Raw genomic sequence first — 17,495 nt, forward strand, 5'->3', positions numbered from 1 at the left:
CAGACGTCCCTTAATCACGTGAGCCAGCTGAGCCTCACGTGACCCTGGTTAACATCATGTGATCCGAGTTAGAGGCACTGGGGTAAATCATGTGATATCACACGCACCATCTGACGCAAGGAGGACACCACCTCTGTGGGATTCTCCCCAAAAACCCAGAACCCCAGTCTAACCACAAGAAAACAGCACCCGAACCAAGATGGAGGGACATTCTACAAAATGTCCCACTGGTCCTCTTCAAAAGTGTCAAGGTCATGAAAAACAAGAAAAAACCCAGAAAGAATCACAGACCAGAGGAGCCTGAGGGGATGACTAAACGCAATGTGGTGGGATCGTGGCCAAGTTCACACTTGAATGAGTAACTGGAATTAGGATTGATAATGCTGTCCTGTGGTTCCCTAACATCAGCCAATGCACCTTCAGGAATTTGCCAAATAGAATTGTATCACAGGGACTTCCCTGGTGGTCCAGTGCTTAAGAATCTGCCTTCCAATTCAGGGGATGGGAGTTCGATCCCTGGTCGGGGAACTAAGATCCCACATGCTGCAGGACAACTAAGCCCGCGCACCACAACTACTGAGCCCACGCTCTCTCGAGCCCACACACCACAACGAAAGATCCCACGAGCTGCAACTAAGACCCAAACGCAGCCAAAAATAAAATAAATAAATAAATACTAAAAAAAATTTTTTTTAAAGAAATGTATCACAGAGCTAAAAAATACAACCAAATACTGAATGTAACAAAAAAGAAGCAGAGTGGCATGGACATATATACACTACCAAATGTAAAATAGATAGCTAGTAGGAAGCAGCCACATAGCACAGGGAGATCAGCTCGGTGCTTTGTGACCACCTAGAGGGGTGGGATAGGGAGGGTGGGAGGGAGACGCAAGAGGGAGGGGATATAGGGATATATGTGTATGTATAACTGATTCACTTTGTTATGAAGCAGAAACTGACATACAATTGTAAAGCAATTATTCTCCAATAAAGATGTTAAAAAAAAAAAAAAGCAGACCTCACAGATATAGAGAAGAAGCTAGTGGTTACCAGTGGGGAGGGGGAGGGGAGAGGGGCAATATAGGGGTAGGGGATTAAGAGGTAGAGACTGTTAGGTATAAAATAAGCTACAAGGATATATTCTACAACACGAGGACTATAGCCAATATTCTTTTTAATTGTATTTTATTTATTTTATTTTTGGCTGCGTTGGGTCTTTGTTGCTGCACGTGGGCTTTTCTCTGGTTGTGGCGAGCGGAGGCTACCCTTCGTTGCGGTGCGCAGGCTTCTCATTGCGGTGGCTTCCCTTGTTGCAGAGCACGGGCTCTAGGCGCGCGGGCTTCAGTAGTTGTGGCATGCAGGCTCAGTAGTTGTGGCTCGCGGGCTGTAGAGCACAGGCTCAGTAGTTATGGCGCATCAGCTTAGCTGTTTCGTGGCATGTGGGATCTTCCCGGACCAGGGCTCGAACCCGTGTCACCTGCATTGGCAGGCGGATTCTTAACCACTGTGCCACCAGGGAAGCCCAATCTTTTTAAAAAAAATATTTATTTATTTGGTAGCACCAGGTCTTAGTTGTGGCAGGTGGGCTCCTTAGTTGTGGCACGCAAACTCTTAGTTGTGGCATGCATGTGGGATCTAGTTCCCTAACCAAGGATCGAACCCAGGCCCCCTGCATTGGGAGCGGGGAGTCTTATCCACTGAGCTGCCAGGGAAGTCCCACCAATATTTTATAATAACTACAAATGGAGTATAACCTTTAAAAGTTGTGAATCACTATATTGTATACCTATAACATATCATATTATACAACTATACTTCAATTAAAAAAAAAGAAATGCATCACAGTGAGGGCACTAACCAAGCTCCTTTTTAATTAACTGACTAGGGTACTTATGCCTACAAAATCCCTTCTAAAAATTAACACAACACTGTAAATCAACTATACTTCAGTAAAATAAGTTTTTAAAAAATCCCTTCTACAATACAACATAACGTCATATTTGCATTTTATCATATTCACAAGTTCTACCTACACTTGAGGAGGATGTACTGGTGTACATCTGAGGCAGAAATCTTGGGGCCATATCTTAGAAGTCTGCCTCTCACACCTCCTGGTGTAGAAAAATACAACAAAACATAGTGAGAAGTAAAAGCCTTCTGAATTACAGACCAATAGGTATGCAGACAGAGTTTAGTGGCTCCAAATCTAAAATTCCAACCATGGTTCAAGAGGAAACACGGTGTAGGGGAAATAAAATTTAGAATTTGATTTTGGGAAGTTTGTCCAGAATGTCAAAGATTTGAACACTAGGTTAAATTGAACACTAGGTTAAAGTAACACTAGGTTAAATGAAACAATACTTAGTTACCTATTTAACCAAAGTGACAATAAAAGATGTGACAGGCAAATACAGTAACATAATAAAAGAAAAAGCTCCAGCTCTTTTGAGACGACTCAGTTTTCCTAATTAAAGACTTGATAAAGACAACATTTTGATAAAACAGAATCTTTGTTTTCTATATGAATTACTTAACAGGTAAAGAAAAATCTCTTACAATAATCCAAGAAAATGTTATTCTTTTAACAGAGAAAGAAAGTCAAATTCTAGTTTTGCATAGTCACATTATTGATATTAAAGCTCATTGTTGATAACCAACAAGGACCTACTGTACGGCACAGGGAACTATACTCAATATCTTGTAATAAGCTATAATGAAAAAGAATTTAAAAAGGAATAGGTAGGTATATATGTATGTATAACTGAATCACTTTGCTGTACACCTGCAACTAATGCAACATTGTAAATCAACTATATTTCAATAAAAACAATTTTAAATAAAGCTCATTTTTTAAATTCTTATAATAATCCATTTAATTTTTGCCAATTTGACCACACAAGATAAGATTTCCTCTTTCTCCCTCTCCAACTTTCTAAATCCATTTAGGTTTTTCTCCTTTATTTTCCTCTTTTGTATTTTGAGACAATCACTAAATACCCTTAAACAAGGACAAAATTACTCTTCTTTTTCCTTCCTAAGAACGCATCCTTGGACTTCCCTGGTGGCTCAGTGGTTAAGAATCCGCCTGCCTATGCAGGGGACAAGGGTTCAATCACTGGTCCAGGAAGATATCACATGCCGTGGAGCAACTAAGCCCGACTGCCACAACTACTGAGCCTGTGTGCCACAACTACTGAAGCCCACGCGCCTAGAGCCTGTGCTCCACAACGAGAAGCCACCACAATGAGAAGCCCGCGCACCGCAACGAAGAGTAGTCCCCGCTCGCCGCAACTAGAGAAAGCCCATGCACAGCAACGAAGACCCAACGCAGCCAAACATAAATAAATTACATTAAATACTTGCTAATTAAAAAAAAAAAAGAGCGCATCCTTCATACCTCATACTCTTTCCTGCAGAAACACATCTTATTTTCCGTGCACACTTCACAGAGTTTTTTTTCTGTAACTTTATTATTCCTAGCAGTTTCATTTACTTACATTGATTATAATTCATAACCCTAAGTTCCAGTGAAAACTAGGAAGCAAGCAATTGTAAACTGCCTGTGGCCATACCAACATTCTATAGTAGATTAGCAAATTTATGAATACATCATTTCATAATTTCTAGAAGCATATGCTTCCTTATAATACAATTTTTTGATGTGGCAAAGGACGTGTTTACTAACGGAAACATCACTAGTCCCTTTGTAAAAGTTAAGAAGCCAACGAGATAAACTTATGTTTAGTGATTAATATTTCAGTATTTTCTCATATTTGAAGATTATCTACATATTCAATGAATATCCACCATTTCACTTAACTTAGTATAAGGTTTCAAGTTTCCAAAATGATTCTGGAAACTTTTTTTTTTTTTTTTTTTGCGGTACACAGGCCTCTCACTGTTGTGGCCTCTCCTGTTGCGGAGCACAGGCTCCGGACGCGCAGGCTCAGCGGCCATGGCTCACGGGCCCAGCCGCGCCGCGGCATGTGGGATCTTCCCAGACCGGGGCACGAACCCGTGTCTCCTGCATCGGCAGGACTCTCAACCGCTGCGCCACCAGGGAAGCCCTAGAAACATTTTTTTTTTAATTTATTTATTTTTGGCTGTGTTGGGTCTTCGTGGCTGCACGCAGGCTTTCTCTAGTTGTGGCGAGCAGGGGCTACTCTTCGCTGCGGTGCACGGGCTTCTCATTGCGGTAGCTTCTCTTGCTGCGGAGCACGGGCTCTAGAGCGCAGACTCAGTAGTTGTGGCGCACGGGCTTAGTTGCTCCGTGGCATGTGGGATCTTCCTGGACCAGGGATGGAACCCATGTCCCCTGCATTGGCAGGCAGGTTCTTATCCACTGCACCACCAGGGAAGCCCTAGAAACTATTTTTAAGGAGACATTATAAAACAAAATTATTGTTGAGAAGTTCACTTATAAACTCTTATCCTATTTACATTTATTACTTAACTTGTTTTTAACAATTATGCTTAAATTATTCATGAAAATTTCATGAGTCATTAAATAGCTAGCCACAATCTTGTTATTTTTCTTGTTGATAAATCAAGCAAGTATCAAAAATCACAGAAGAATGTAAAAAGTTAAATAGATGACCTCCTTTATTTTAAAATTTACTATTGTGCTTGATATACATCAAGCAATTAACTTTTATTGTCTGTTTTGTTCTTAGTTTGAATTTACAGTTTTATAATCTAAACATCTAGTAGAGACAGTATGACTAATCAACTTACATAAGCACTTTTTTTAAAGCCAATTAAATAGAGCTCTTTTACAAGTTAATTTTTAGCAATACTTCCCAGAGGTAAAAGAACAGCACATGTATATAGACAAACATAAACCTAGAGACAGAAGCAGAGATCTTATAACTTTTATTTTTAAATTTTAGCCATGAGACAGGTACAAGAATTTTAAACTCATTATTGAAGAAAAAAAAAATTTGGATCCAAAGTGTGTTTCTGGCAGATGGATCAAGTTACTAATATTTGTGAAGAAGCCTTTTTAAACTTTTTTTCTTGCCGGTGTATTTCCAAATAGCCCTCTGAGTACATAGTTCCATTTTAGCTTAGGAAAGAAGAAGGCCTTGAAAATAGTCAGGCTCTGAATGTCTCCAATAAAGCCAATTTCTGACATCGAGTTCCTTTTAAAAAAAAAATCCTTTCAATATCTTATCATCAGGTTTCAGCCCAGACAAACAGTAAATTTTCCCGGCAGTATTGAACTCCCTTTTTTTTTTTTTTAACTTCTTTTTTTAACCAAAAGCATACCAAGTGATTCAAAACCAAAACCAATCAGGCTTCTATGACTAAACCATAGAGGGGTCCCCAAAGAGGGTGCAAAAAAGGCAGCTCTCTCAAGTTCCACAGCCACTCCCAAAGATGGGCAGAAGAGAGAAAGACTTAGACAATTCCCCTCAGAGGCTGGCAACAGTGGTCCAGTAGTCGGTAGGACCCTAGCCACAAATGGGGTGCAACCCACATTTCTTTCTGGCCATCTACATATTCTCAGGGCTCTCACCTGATGGTTGGACATGTAGGACCAAAACCAGCATGGCCTAGCAGACAGAAAGCCAAGCCAAGCTCTCGGCACACAAGTCTCTGGCTGAGACTGACACACAAGACAGATTAACAGGGGAAAAGCATAAAAAATTTATTTACATGTACGTGGGAGTCTTCGCAAGAAAAATGAAGACCCAAAGACTTGTTATTTACTAGGTTAAACAGAGCGTCAACTGCAGAAAAGCAACTAAAATACATGGGGGAGACTAAAGGAAGATAAGAGTTATTTCAACAAGACCTGTTTGTACAGATTTCTCTCAGCTTTGACTCCCTGTCTCTGGGGATAAGAGGGTTTCTTCCTCCCAGTAGAGGGAGGGCACCTTTGCCATGGGAATTTTATTTCCTGCTTTCAGTAAGAAAAAGGAAAGACCAAGAGCCCTTCTTGCATCTTGCAGTCTTACTAATGCCTTTAACTCAAAATAATCGATCTGCCAGAGTAGCATATTTTGCGGTGGCATGTTCTGAAAACTCCTTCAACAGAAACACCCAAAATCACAGGTCTAGACGTCAAAAGCTGTTCCTCCTGGTGGGCACTCAATTCTTAATGGATTCTCCATTGCTTTTCAGCCAGTAAACCAGTAATACATTGATAGAGATTGCCAAATGGTCAGACCATAAAGCCAAATTCCCAGTCCCTGATGCCTCTAATGCTGGTGACATTACCCATCATAAAAACATCAAAAACAAGGCACCTATCTAGAGAGAGGAAAACACAGATGAGAAAAATAGAGAATCAGCGAGATTCTCTTACCTCTTGGAGTTGCCAGGGCTTCAGCCACCATGAAATGCACTTCTCTGCTGAAAAAGTTGACCTGACTCTGTTTCGTGAATCATAATTTGACTTTTCCCCCTCTTTTAACCATTTTGGAGGTTTTCCACAAAAATGCAGTAAAATCTGGAACCTGGAATACCAGACTGAGTTACTGGACAGCAGTAGGAAGTGTTGAAGGATAATTTTCCCAAAAAAGGTAAAAATCACGACTCTCATACAGAAATAAAAATGAGCATGTGTTAAAAATTGTTAACTCGTTGTTAATAAAGGGAACTAACTGGTCAGGCGTTAAACCCAATTCAAAGAAGAACCAAACAACAAGACAAAACAAGCACAGTAAAATGCATGTGCAAATGAAGGCAAAAAAATGGGGGGTGGGCGTCTCTCCACTCAGCAGAATTCATTTGCATGTCTATAGGGAAGAATTATTTTTCCCTGTTATCAGTTATAACCACAGGGTTTATAAAATATCTCCCATAGAATCAAAATCAGAAAACCCTGAAGGGTGTCCTCTAACAAAGAGGAAAAAAATTTTTTTGTAAAGAGTCAAATAGTAAATAGTTCAGTTTTTGCAGACCATACAATCTTTGTTGCAACTGCTCATTGTAATGAGAGTAGACAATAAAGAAACAAATGGGCATGACTGTGTTCCAACACAGCTTTATTTATGGATTCGGAAATTTGAATTTCATATAATTTTCACATGTCCCAGAATATTATTTGGATTTTTTCACCGACCAATTTAAAAAGGTAAGAGAATTCTTAGCTCGCGAGCCTCACCAAAACCGGCGCCGACAGGATTTGGCCCACAGGCTACAGTTTGCGACACCCTGTTCCTGTAGGTAACGCACAGATTTCCATTGAAACTCACATTTTCCCCTCCAGGAACACAGGAAATAACAAGGTGATAAAACTGTCCCTGCAGCAACACAAAGTTGCTGTGAAATGTCTTAATGCACGTCATGTGCCCAGAACAGTGCCTAACCTTTTAATTATATTATTCTTGAACTGAGGTCAGATACCCAGCAGTCGTCAGGACCAAGGTCAACGTCTACACAAGGATCCCAGCGGCCTGCGCGCGCCGCAGAACTGTAGCCCCGCCCCCACTTTCTCGAGTCTCTGCGGGATTGGACTTCCGCCCCGGTAGTCATGGCCACAGTCCGATCCCCTTTTCAGGAATTTCGGGAGAATCTGGAAATCTGGAGGGCAACTACAAGAGAGAACTCGGTAGAGTTGTTCAAGATTGGCCATCTCAATGCGGGACGCAGGACGACAGTCAATGATTTGCCAGCCTAACGATAGTCAGCGAGGGTCTCCGATTGGCCAGTTCAGTACTGGGCAGGCAAATAAGGGTGTGGAGGCGGTTACCCATAGGCCAGAGCTGATAGGGGCGGGAAAACGAGGTTAGAACGACAGCAATTGGCATGCGCGGTGTGACGCAAAGCCTATTTGCGATTGGCCCGTAAGGCGCGGAAGGCGGTGTGCGGCTTCGTTCGGCAATTAGCCTCTAGACGGGATACCGACTTTTGATTGGCTAATACCTCTCGGGGCGGGCAAAGTGAAGAGGTAAGCGGTCGGCGATTGGCTGCAGTGACTTGGGGAAGCATGCAAATCACGAAGGCAGCGTGCGATTGGGTAGCACGGCGCGAGGCGGGGATCCGGGACGCGGGGTGACTGGAGATTGGCCGGCATGGGCAGGGCGGCCGGGTGTGCCGGTTCCTAGGTCCCGGCAGGCGATGGCGTCCGGCGGCTGGTGCTGGCTGCGCGGCCTTTGGGCCGCGGGGCAGCCCCTGTTCCAAGGCCGTGCGTTGCTCGTCACCAACACGCTGGGCTGCGGCACTCTCATGGCGGCCGGGGATGGAGCGCGCCAGTCCTGGGAGATCCGCGCCCGGCCCGGCCAGAAGTTTGACATGCGGCGCTCAGGTGAGGGGGCGAGTGCTGCTGGCATTTGACCCCAGAGGATTTTTGGCCCCAACCTCAATTCGGAGACCTGTGACCCGGACCCGCGTGCCGTGACCCATGACCCGTGACCTCAGTCCCTGGCAAGACCCTTGACCTCAGCGTGCACCCTAGACAGCCCCTCCCTGATCTCTGTCCCCTCCCCCCTCGGAGGTCTTCATCCCCTATCATACGTGGGGTTTCTGTTCGCTCCCATCCTGAGGGTCAGGTCCCCGCCCAACCCCTGGTCCGCTTCCCTCTCTCTTGCACTGAGAGATCTAGCGTTGAGCACAGGATGCTGCACCCGGGGTAGTCAAGGGCGCAGCGTCTGGCCCCAGCCAGCCTAGGATCGCGCCCTGGTCCCACACTTCCCTACCCGCTGTGCCTCTGCTTCCTCCTCTGGAAAGCGGGGCGATGGTAGAACACTCTGCCACGGTGGTGAGGGAATGAGGGAAGAAAATGCAAACGCAGCTCTTGGAATGGTACGTGGCAGTGGGGCTAGTAATGGGTTGGGCTCTGGGAGAGTGTCAGGCTTACCCAGGTCTTAGGGAGGGAGTGAATTGGGGGCTTTGCTGGCCTAACATGCACCCCCTGACTCTTGGACTGCCCACAGCGAGCATGTTTGCTGTGGGCTGCAGCATGGGCCCTTTCCTGCACTACTGGTACCTCTGGCTGGACCGCCTGCTCCCTGCATCTGGCTTCCGTGGCCTCCCAAACGTCCTCAGGAAGGTCCTCGTCGACCAACTGGTGGCCTCTCCCATGCTGGGCGTCTGGTACTTCTTGGGTAAGGAGCCCCGTGAGCTTGGGCTTTGCCCCTCATAGGTCGGGAGGGACAGAGCCAACTTTGTGTGAAGGATGTGTAGACCCATTACTGATGCACCTCCTGAAGGCTGGGGTACAGTGGTGATAGGACAGACTCAGTGGAGGCAAGTGTGAATGGCAGAATCACAGAGAAGGATGCTAAATGTAGGAAGGATGAAGACAGTGTCTGATGGGGCTGCCCTGGGTTGGGAGAACGTCCCAAAGGAGAAGACACTCAGCTGAGACTTGAAGAAGGAGCCAGCAGACAGGGGGAACAGCCCACGCAAAGGCTCTGAGGCTGGAGGAAGGGGAGCTGAGACTGACGTTGACAGGGCACAAGCATCCTAGGACCGGTAATAAACTAGCCTCAGCCTCAACAAGGGTGTGTGGCGTACGCATCCCTCAGGGTACGCGATTATTCACGACAGACCTCTCTCCTCTCACTTGCATCCCTCAGGGTACGCGATTATTCACGACAGACCTCTCTCCTCTCACTTCTCCCCGACTTGACTTGTTCTGTTGTTTAGCCACCCTGCTGTGCTGCCCTTCCCACTGCAAGGCTTTTAAATGTCCTGTTTCCTCTGCCTGAGACACTGTTCCTCAGGGGTCCTACCCCACCCGCTCTACTGTCGTACTCCGTACTCCCCAGCCTCTGACACTCTCATCTCTTGGTTTCCTTCCTAGGCCTTGGCTGCCTGGAGGGCCAGACCCTGGGCGAGAGCTGCCAGGAGCTGCGGGACAAGTTCTGGGAATTCTACAAGGTGGGCGTGCCTGCCCAGGCCCCGCCTATCCTTCATCTCCGCCCCCTTGCATCTGTCCCTCCTCTCCCTTTCACAGGCACCCCCTTTCAAAGCCCCACCTCTCACAGCCACCCGGCCCCGCCCGGCCCCGCCTCTCACTGCATTCCACCCCTCCCCGTAGACTGACTGGTGCGTGTGGCCTGCTGCGCAGCTGGTGAACTTCCTCTTCGTGCCCCCCCAGTTCCGAGTCACCTACATCAACGGCCTGACGCTGGGCTGGGACACATACCTCTCCTATCTGAAATACCGGGTAAGCGCAGTGGGCAGACCAAGTACCCAGGGGACTCCTGGGGGGCCACATGTGTGAGCCCCAAATGGCAGTACAACTACGCTCCAGGGTGCGAGTCTCTTGTGCCCGGGACAACCTGCACCCCATGGTGGGTGGGTGGGTTGCTGATCAATAGCGGGGTGAAGACCAAGCCCACGTCTTCTGTCTGATGTGACCTCGGCCATGTCCCTGCCGCATCTGTCCGGCAAGGCTGACCCCAGCCCTGACGGGTGGAGGAGGGTTCAGTGAGGAGCCCAGAGGGATGAACAAATGCCTGTAACCAGATCCTCTTGTGTGGACAGATCCCAGGCCCCCCAGCGCCCCCAGGCTGTGTGGCCCTGGGCACTGTGCAGACTGAGCTGCCCCACACTGCCACCACATGCCAGCCAGGGCAAGACTGACCCTCAGCTGACCAGCCGCCTGGGCAGGAAGGGGAACGGACTGCTGGGCCCAGTCCTAGGCCCACCCTGATTCCTAGGCATCCGGTTGGGCTGCCCCTTCCAAGCCCACTGCCGGGCCTCTGTTTCTCCATCTGGAACACAACCATGAAGATGGACCGTCATCCCCCAACCCTTCTGGGAGAGCCTCAAGTGACTGGTGACAGACGTTCCACCCTCAGCACTGGGCCTCAGCCAGCCAGCTAGTACCAAGCCCTCAACACTCCTGCGGGCTGGACTCTGGGACCAAGGTGGGGACATCGCCCATACACTTGGAGCAGGGCCCCCAGAATTTGGAGCCTTGGGTGGGGTATGTAGCCTCCAGTCTCATCCTCTGTTCGTGGACTATGGAAGTATAGAGAATTAAATTCTCTTTGTAATTGAAAATCTTGTGGATGAGCAAAGCCAGCACTGGCAGGCCGGCGCTCATAGGGACACTGTGTCATCCATTCACTTTATTGGGTGTGTGTAGTGTTGTCATGACATCTCCTGGGGGGACTGGGGGGCATGTTTGACACTCATGACATCAGAACAGGTCTGGTGAGAGGTGGTGTCCCAGGGTGGTGAATATCCACAGCAGCCCCCACCCCCCTCCAAAAACAGGTACAACCTTGGGGGCGAGGAGCCAGGCGGGCCATTTCCTGGCTCTGACACACCCCGTGGTCCACGTCGAGATGCCTGCAGTCACCTGGACCTACCGTGTCACAGCCAGGAGGCTGGCAGGTCTGGCTACCTTGCATCATGCAACCAGACTGCGCTGGGGTGTCATCCGGCCCCCACTTAAAAACTGATAACTGTTGATGGGGGTGAATTTATAAAAAGGTGGGGTCTGGAGAGAAGGGTGAGTGGTGAGTTCACGGGGCCACAACACGCCACTGCAGAGCGGGAACAGGGCTGTATGTACAGGGTGGGGCACGGAGCAGGTGGGGTGCCCGAGCCCCTGGGGGACATCTCCAATAAATAAATAAATAAATAGCTACGATAATAAATAGGGTGATGGGCTAAATCAGGGCAGGGGACTCACGCCCATGGCCAGTAGGGGCCCTGGCTCAGGCCCAGAGGGCGGGGCCAGGATGGGGCGGGGCAGCTCTCAGCAGGCGCAGTCCTGGTGCGGGGGCGCCTGCTGGTCCGTGAGCTGTGGGCCCTGCTTGGTGCCCGTGACTGCAGGATCGGCTGTGTCCAATGATTCGGACATCTTCTCGCAGATGACATCCACCAGCCGCTCAAAGGTCTGCTTGACATTAATGTTGTCCTTGGCGCTTGCCTCAAAGAACTCGAACCCTGTGGTCAGGGAAGGGAGGGGTGAGGACCCTGGTTCCCCCACGCCCAGAGACACTTTTCTGAGGGCAGGTAACACCTGGAGATTCCCAGTGCCAACTGCATGTTAAAGGCACTGACAGGTCCCTTGCGGAAGCAACACTGGACTGAGTCAGCCTTTATTTCCTGCACTCCTTTCTTCACCCTAAAACTATCCCCTCTCATTGTCCCCAGAGCCCTGGTAAGACCCACTTCCCTGCTTCCACCATCCAGCCTAGCCCTGGCCCTGGCGGCATCTGACATTCAGACCCAGGCCTTCCCCTGCTCACACACTCTCCATGGCTCCCTATTGCCCTCTGAAAGGTCTGGCTCCTCAGCTCGTGCTTCAGGCCCTGCGAGATCAGCCATATTTCCTCCAAGTGACCCTCATGCTGCAGTCACATAAAACTTTGCCAAAAGGATCTTTCCCATGTCTGGCCTTTGCCCACACTGTTTCTTCTGTCTGAAAGACCTCCTTTTTCTTTAAGTACCAGATCCAAGGCCCACTTCCAGGAAGACTTACCTATGCCAGGCAGAGCCTGGCTCCGCCAGCTGAGGTCCTTTCCTCTCTCACAAAGCTGGAGGCCTCTCAGGGGCCCAGCAACACCCAGCACAAGGCTGAGCAGTGAGAGTATCAGAATGAATCAGAAACTTCCTGCAGAGCAAACTCCTAAGCATCCATCAGACTCAACCTCAAGGGGCTTCCCTGGTGGCGCAGTGGTTAAGAATCCGCCTGCTAATGCAGGGGACATGGGTTCAAGCCCTGGTCAGGGAAGATCCCACATGCTGCGGAGCAACTAAGCCCGTGCGCCGCCACTACTGAGCCTGTGCTCTAGAGCCCGCGAGCCACCACTACTGAGCCTGCGTGCTACAACTACTGAAGCCTGCGTGCCTGGAGCCCGTGCTCCGCAGCAAGAGAAGCCACTGCAATGAGAAGCCCGTGCACCGCAACAAAGAGTAGCCCCCACTTGCCGCAACTAGAGAAAGCCCGCGCACAGCAGTGAAGACCCAATGCAGCCAAAAATAAATAAATAAAACAAATTAATTTAAAAAAAAAGAGACTCACCTCAAATGGCCCCTGGATCAAGGCCAGCTTGCAGAAAGTATGAATCATCTGGACTCGAATCCTGGCTTTGCTGTGAGACTTTGGGTGTGTCTCCTCCCCTTTCAGGGCCTCAGTGTCCCTTTCCTAGCCTGTGGGTGTCCAGCCTCACTGGGTACTCACCCAGGTGGTCAGCCAGCTGCCGACCGCGTTCCGACGACACCACCCGCTCATCCTCCATGTCACACTTGTTCCCCACCAGCAGCACCTGGGCATTGTCCCATGAGTAGGTCTTGATCTGGGTTGACCTGGAGGAGGTGGTGACAGAGGAGGGTTAGGGCTTGGAGAATCTGAGCTCTGCCCCCCTCTCCCCCTTCCCCCCATCCTCCCCCCACTCCAGCCCCCACCTCCCATTAATTCTTTAATTCTTGAGGGAGGCAGGCTCGATCCTCCTCCCTGTCTTTGTCCTGCCAGGAACACTCTGCAGGTGTCTGCTCCCACAGTTCACTGCTCTTGAGAGTCCCTCTTTCAAGCAGCTTTTCCCATCCTTCCCAGATACGCCCCACCCCCAGAGAAGGATTCTCGCTCTTAAACAAATTCAAACATTTTCTCAAAATGTATCATTACTCTAGTCAGAAAATGTCAATGTTTATATCCTCTAACCTATGCAAACTGTCTTCATATTTTCTGTCCCTCCCAGATTTTTTTTTCCTGTATGTTTACAGTTTCATTTTTCCACCTGAAACCCTGCTTCCCATTATTTTGAGCTGATGCCACACTGTTTTAATGATTATAGATTGATAGCAGGGCTGGGACCCCAATATTGTTATTTACATTTCTGCCAAGCGGCTGGGGCTCCCTGATCTCTGCCTGTACCCCAGGCTTTACACCAAGCCTAGCTCAGAAGACCATCTGTGAGCAGGTGGGGGCACGCTCACCAGTCCTGCACCGCATTGAAGGACTCCTCGTTGGTGATGTCGTACATGAGGATGAAGCCCATGGCGCCCCGGTAGTAGGCTGTCGTGATGGTCCGATACCGCTCTTGCCCCGCCGTGTCCTGGGGAAGAAGAGACAGGGTGTCAGAGAGGACACACACGGAAACTCCTCAGAGTGGGTATGAACTCTGAGATGGTCAGGTCCAGCGCCCTCGAGGCCCAGAGGAGCAGGGGCTTGCCCAGAGGCACAGTGGGTCAGGGAGAGTGAGCTGGCTGCCTGCACTGGGAATGTGGTACCCAGTCATCCTAAGGTACCTACAGAATCGTTCCCTCATTCAATCAACACGTGTACCTGTGCCACACCCTGTGCTGGGCACTGGGGACACAGCTGTAAACAAAATGGACCAAAATCACTGCCCTTGTGAAACTGACAATCCAGTGCAGGAAACAGACAATAAACCTGTGAAAAGGTAGAAAATGTATCGTCAGAGGGTGGCAAGGACTGAGGAGAAAAAAGCCCGACAAGGATGGGCAGCGTGGGCTGCCTTCAATTTTAAACTTGAAGGATGAGGGAGGGAACCATGTGGGGATCAGAGGAAGGACGGTCCAGGCAGAAGGCACAGCCCGGGCAAATGCCCTGAAGTGGGACTGCATTTGGTACATTTGAGGAGCAATGAAGAGGCTGAGACAGAGATGGAAGGAGACATGAGATGGGGTAACAACAGGGGCAGACTAGGCAGGGTCTGGCTGCCTGGAGGGGTGCAGGTTTTACCCGGAGTGAGGTGGGAGCCGCGGAAGGACTGTGGGCAGGGAACGAGCAGTTCTGACTTGGCATTTGGCAGGCTTCCTCAGGCCTCGGGGGCGTTGAGGAAAGTGGCCAGAAGACCCTGACGGAGGAGCCTGCTCCTGTCCCAGGGAATGAGGTTGGGGGTCAAGATCCCTCTCAAACCTGATACAGACACACATGGAGGAACTTGAACACGGGGAAACTGAGGCACCAAGCAAATGATGCATCTGATGATGTCAGGGTCAGGAGAGGACCCAGAATTTGCTCCTTCCCCACCCCTGAAGAGCACTGATTAGGCACTGATGGAAGAACAGGGGCACTCTCTTCAGTGCCTCTAGCCCCTTGTACACAGTAAGTGCTTGATAAATGCCCAGTGTGTAATGAATGAATCTAGACAGGAAAGAAATAGGCAAAGCTGGGGCTGCTATTCTCGGGAGGGAGAGTGATGAAGCCAGAAGCCCCCCAGCTGGACCCACCCAGATTTGCAGCTTGATCCTCTTATCGTTTCGGTAGATGGTCTTGACCTTGAAGTCAATGCCTACAGTGCTGACAAAGGCAGGCGTGAAGGAGTCGTCTGCGTAGCGGAAGAGGAAAGACGTCTTGCCCACGCTGCTATTTCCGATGATGAGGATCTTGAACATATAGTCGAAGTTCTGGTCCGAGGACTCCTTCTGCCCATAGCGAGAGTCTGTGGCGGATGCCATCTGGGGGTGCGGAGCATAGACGAGCGTGAGGGGTCTCCCTCCACCCCCAAACACTCAAGCCCAGGCTCAGGATGGAGAGCTCCCAGAGAGGGGCGGAGGTTACCCTTATCCCATCAGGAGCCCCAGTAGTAACGGTGCAGCCCACGGCAGAGGGCGGGCCATGACCTTGAAAGGCCCGAGGTTTCAGGGGAGAACCTCAGAACGCAGGGGATGGAGACACCCCTGCAGCCCCCTCCAGCACGCCTGTTCCCCAGGTCCGGCTGTAACCTAAGCACTACAGCTGCGCCTGGAGGGGTGACTACGGCCGGCCCCGCCCCCCATCAATCATTCATGTTCCTCAGAACTGAGCCACGCGGGCGCACGTGCACACGCGTGTACGGTACCACAGGGACGCGTGTCCGCAGTCCTCCTCCCAGACTCCCAGGCTGGGAGAGCTCGGGCTGAGACAGCTACATCACGTGATAGGAGCGGGGCGTGCACACGCTCACGTGCACACAGCAGGGCACACACTCGGACACGCTCGTGCATATCTGAGCGTCGAACACTCTCGGTGCACGGGACGGAGCCTGTCTGCTCACCGACATGCATATACAAATGTGCAAACCCACCCGTGCGCACTGCGTCCTCCACCCGTGCAGCCGAGTACACGTCACCCACACGGGCACGCATCTCCGTGCACATATGCACATTGCTGTGCACGCACACGCACAGTCCACGCGTCTCCCTCCACATGCCTGAAACACGCACAAACTTGGATCGGGACCTCCAAGGGGTCACACGAGAATACCCTGGTACACAAGCAAGGGTACACACAGATCCGCCCGCACAGGCGGGCGCGCACACGCGTGTGCACACCACACGCACGCGCACGCACGGAGCCTCCCGCGCGCACAGCTTCCCGCAAGGCACTGGTCTCGTCTCCCCTCCCCCTCCGCCGCAGAGCCGGGGGTGGAGGGATGGGGGTGGGGGGTGAGGATAGGGCAGGTAGAGGAAGCCGGGGCCCTACCCCTCCCCAGGCTCGCGACCGCCGCATCCTTCCCCTCATTTAACGCCGGCCAACTTCGTCCCCCTACCCCAGCCCATCAGTCAAATGAAGGTTATGTATGTGCTCCGAGAGGGAGCGCACCGGACCGTCCGGGAGCTCACCTTTCCCTACACTGATGCGGCGGCGACCCTAGCGGCAGCGACTTTTTTGGCAGCGGCGGTGACAGGGCCCCCAGTGCGCTGATGTGGGGCTGCGTGTCAGCGGAGGCGACGGCAGCGGCTCAGGCCCCTGCAGTCCGCGGTGACGTCCTGCACAGAGGGGCGGGGCTTCATATGCAGATGAGGTCGTGACGCCATTCTGGGGAGGAGCCACAGATGGGGAGGTGGTCCACGGTCGCACGCAGAGCCGGGAGGGGCGGGGTTCCCACGCAGATTGACATGAGAATGGGGCGGGGCCCAGCGAGCTCATCCAGTAGCTAGCAGAAGCGGTGCGGGAGGGGTGGAATCGCCTGCCGGCTCCACCTCTCTTCAGCGTTAGGGAGGCGGGGCTACGCGGCGCCTCCTCATTGGCTTAAGTTCTCGAGCGACGGGCTAAGTAGCCAATCAAAGATTGTCACGCCCTCCTCCTGTCCAATGGCGGTTCCCGAGCGGTTGAAGGGACGAGAGGTTGAGGCCTGGGCTGAGCCTGGGTCTTCTGGGGGTGTTCCCTTTCCCCGCCCCCATGCACCCAGGTCGGAGACTCAGGAGGTCCCCTTTCAGTCCAGGGTGCTGTGACCTCTCCTTAAACGCTCCCTATTCCCAATTTCAGAAAAGAGGCACAGAGGTTCGAGAAGATGCTCCACGTCTCCTATTTATTGGGTTCAACATAAGTAGAAAAGAAGAAAAAGCGGAAATAGGGGTCAAGATAGACTCCGTCTAATTTCAGCTGTAAGACCCAAAAAGAAAGAAAAAAAAAAAAAGAAAGAAGAAATTGGGATCAAGAGAGTCACCCTTCCCCACCAATTTCCAGAAAAAAGGAAGGGGCTAACGAACGCTCCAGGAACCCCTTTCCTTCCTGCTCCCCATTTTCCAGAGAAAAATTCAACGAAATGCAGGAAGTAGGGCAGAAAAACGGCCTGTCCCTTAAACTCGCAAAGTCTGCGGTAAAAAACCTGGGAAACAGGGAGGATA

At 50.5% G+C, this 17,495-nt stretch overlaps 2 protein-coding genes and 1 long non-coding RNA gene across 5 annotated transcripts; 1 reads left to right on the top strand and 2 right to left on the bottom strand.

Moving 5' to 3' along the window:
• Positions 1-1,261: 1,261 nt before the first annotated feature.
• Positions 1,262-7,506, bottom strand: LOC309820309. Of its 3 annotated transcripts, none has more exons than XR_014296502.1 (3): positions 7,205-7,506; positions 6,313-6,463; positions 1,262-1,386 (listed from the first exon to the last, which is right to left on the bottom strand). It is a non-coding gene; the product is annotated as an uncharacterized lncRNA (long non-coding RNA). The 3 variants fall into 3 exon arrangements; XR_014296503.1 differs by lacking the exon at positions 1,262-1,386 and adding an exon at positions 4,109-4,370 and having other exon boundaries at positions 7,205-7,505; XR_014296504.1 differs by lacking the exon at positions 1,262-1,386 and adding an exon at positions 4,898-5,143 and having other exon boundaries at positions 7,205-7,502.
• A 526-nt stretch (positions 7,507-8,032) lies between these two features.
• Positions 8,033-10,964, top strand: MPV17L2 (MPV17 mitochondrial inner membrane protein like 2). Its single transcript, XM_082651974.1, has 5 exons — positions 8,033-8,256; positions 8,885-9,055; positions 9,757-9,833; positions 9,994-10,122; positions 10,443-10,964. Exons 1-5 carry the CDS (start codon positions 8,070-8,072, stop codon positions 10,539-10,541), a joined length of 663 nt encoding a protein of 220 aa, XP_082508100.1. The 5' UTR covers positions 8,033-8,069; the 3' UTR covers positions 10,542-10,964.
• An 85-nt stretch (positions 10,965-11,049) lies between these two features.
• On the bottom strand, positions 11,050-16,624 carry RAB3A (RAB3A, member RAS oncogene family). The gene is made up of 5 exons (XM_082652476.1): positions 16,488-16,624; positions 15,114-15,341; positions 13,854-13,972; positions 13,099-13,223; positions 11,050-11,858 (listed from the first exon to the last, which is right to left on the bottom strand). Exons 2-5 carry the CDS (start codon positions 15,339-15,341, stop codon positions 11,668-11,670), a joined length of 663 nt encoding a protein of 220 aa, XP_082508602.1. The 5' UTR covers positions 16,488-16,624; the 3' UTR covers positions 11,050-11,667.
• Between the last annotated feature and the right edge of the window lie 871 nt (positions 16,625-17,495).

Source organism: Grampus griseus (assembly GCF_964374135.1).
Source record: "Grampus griseus genome assembly, chromosome: 3".
Taxonomy (NCBI): Eukaryota; Metazoa; Chordata; class Mammalia; order Artiodactyla; family Delphinidae; genus Grampus; species Grampus griseus.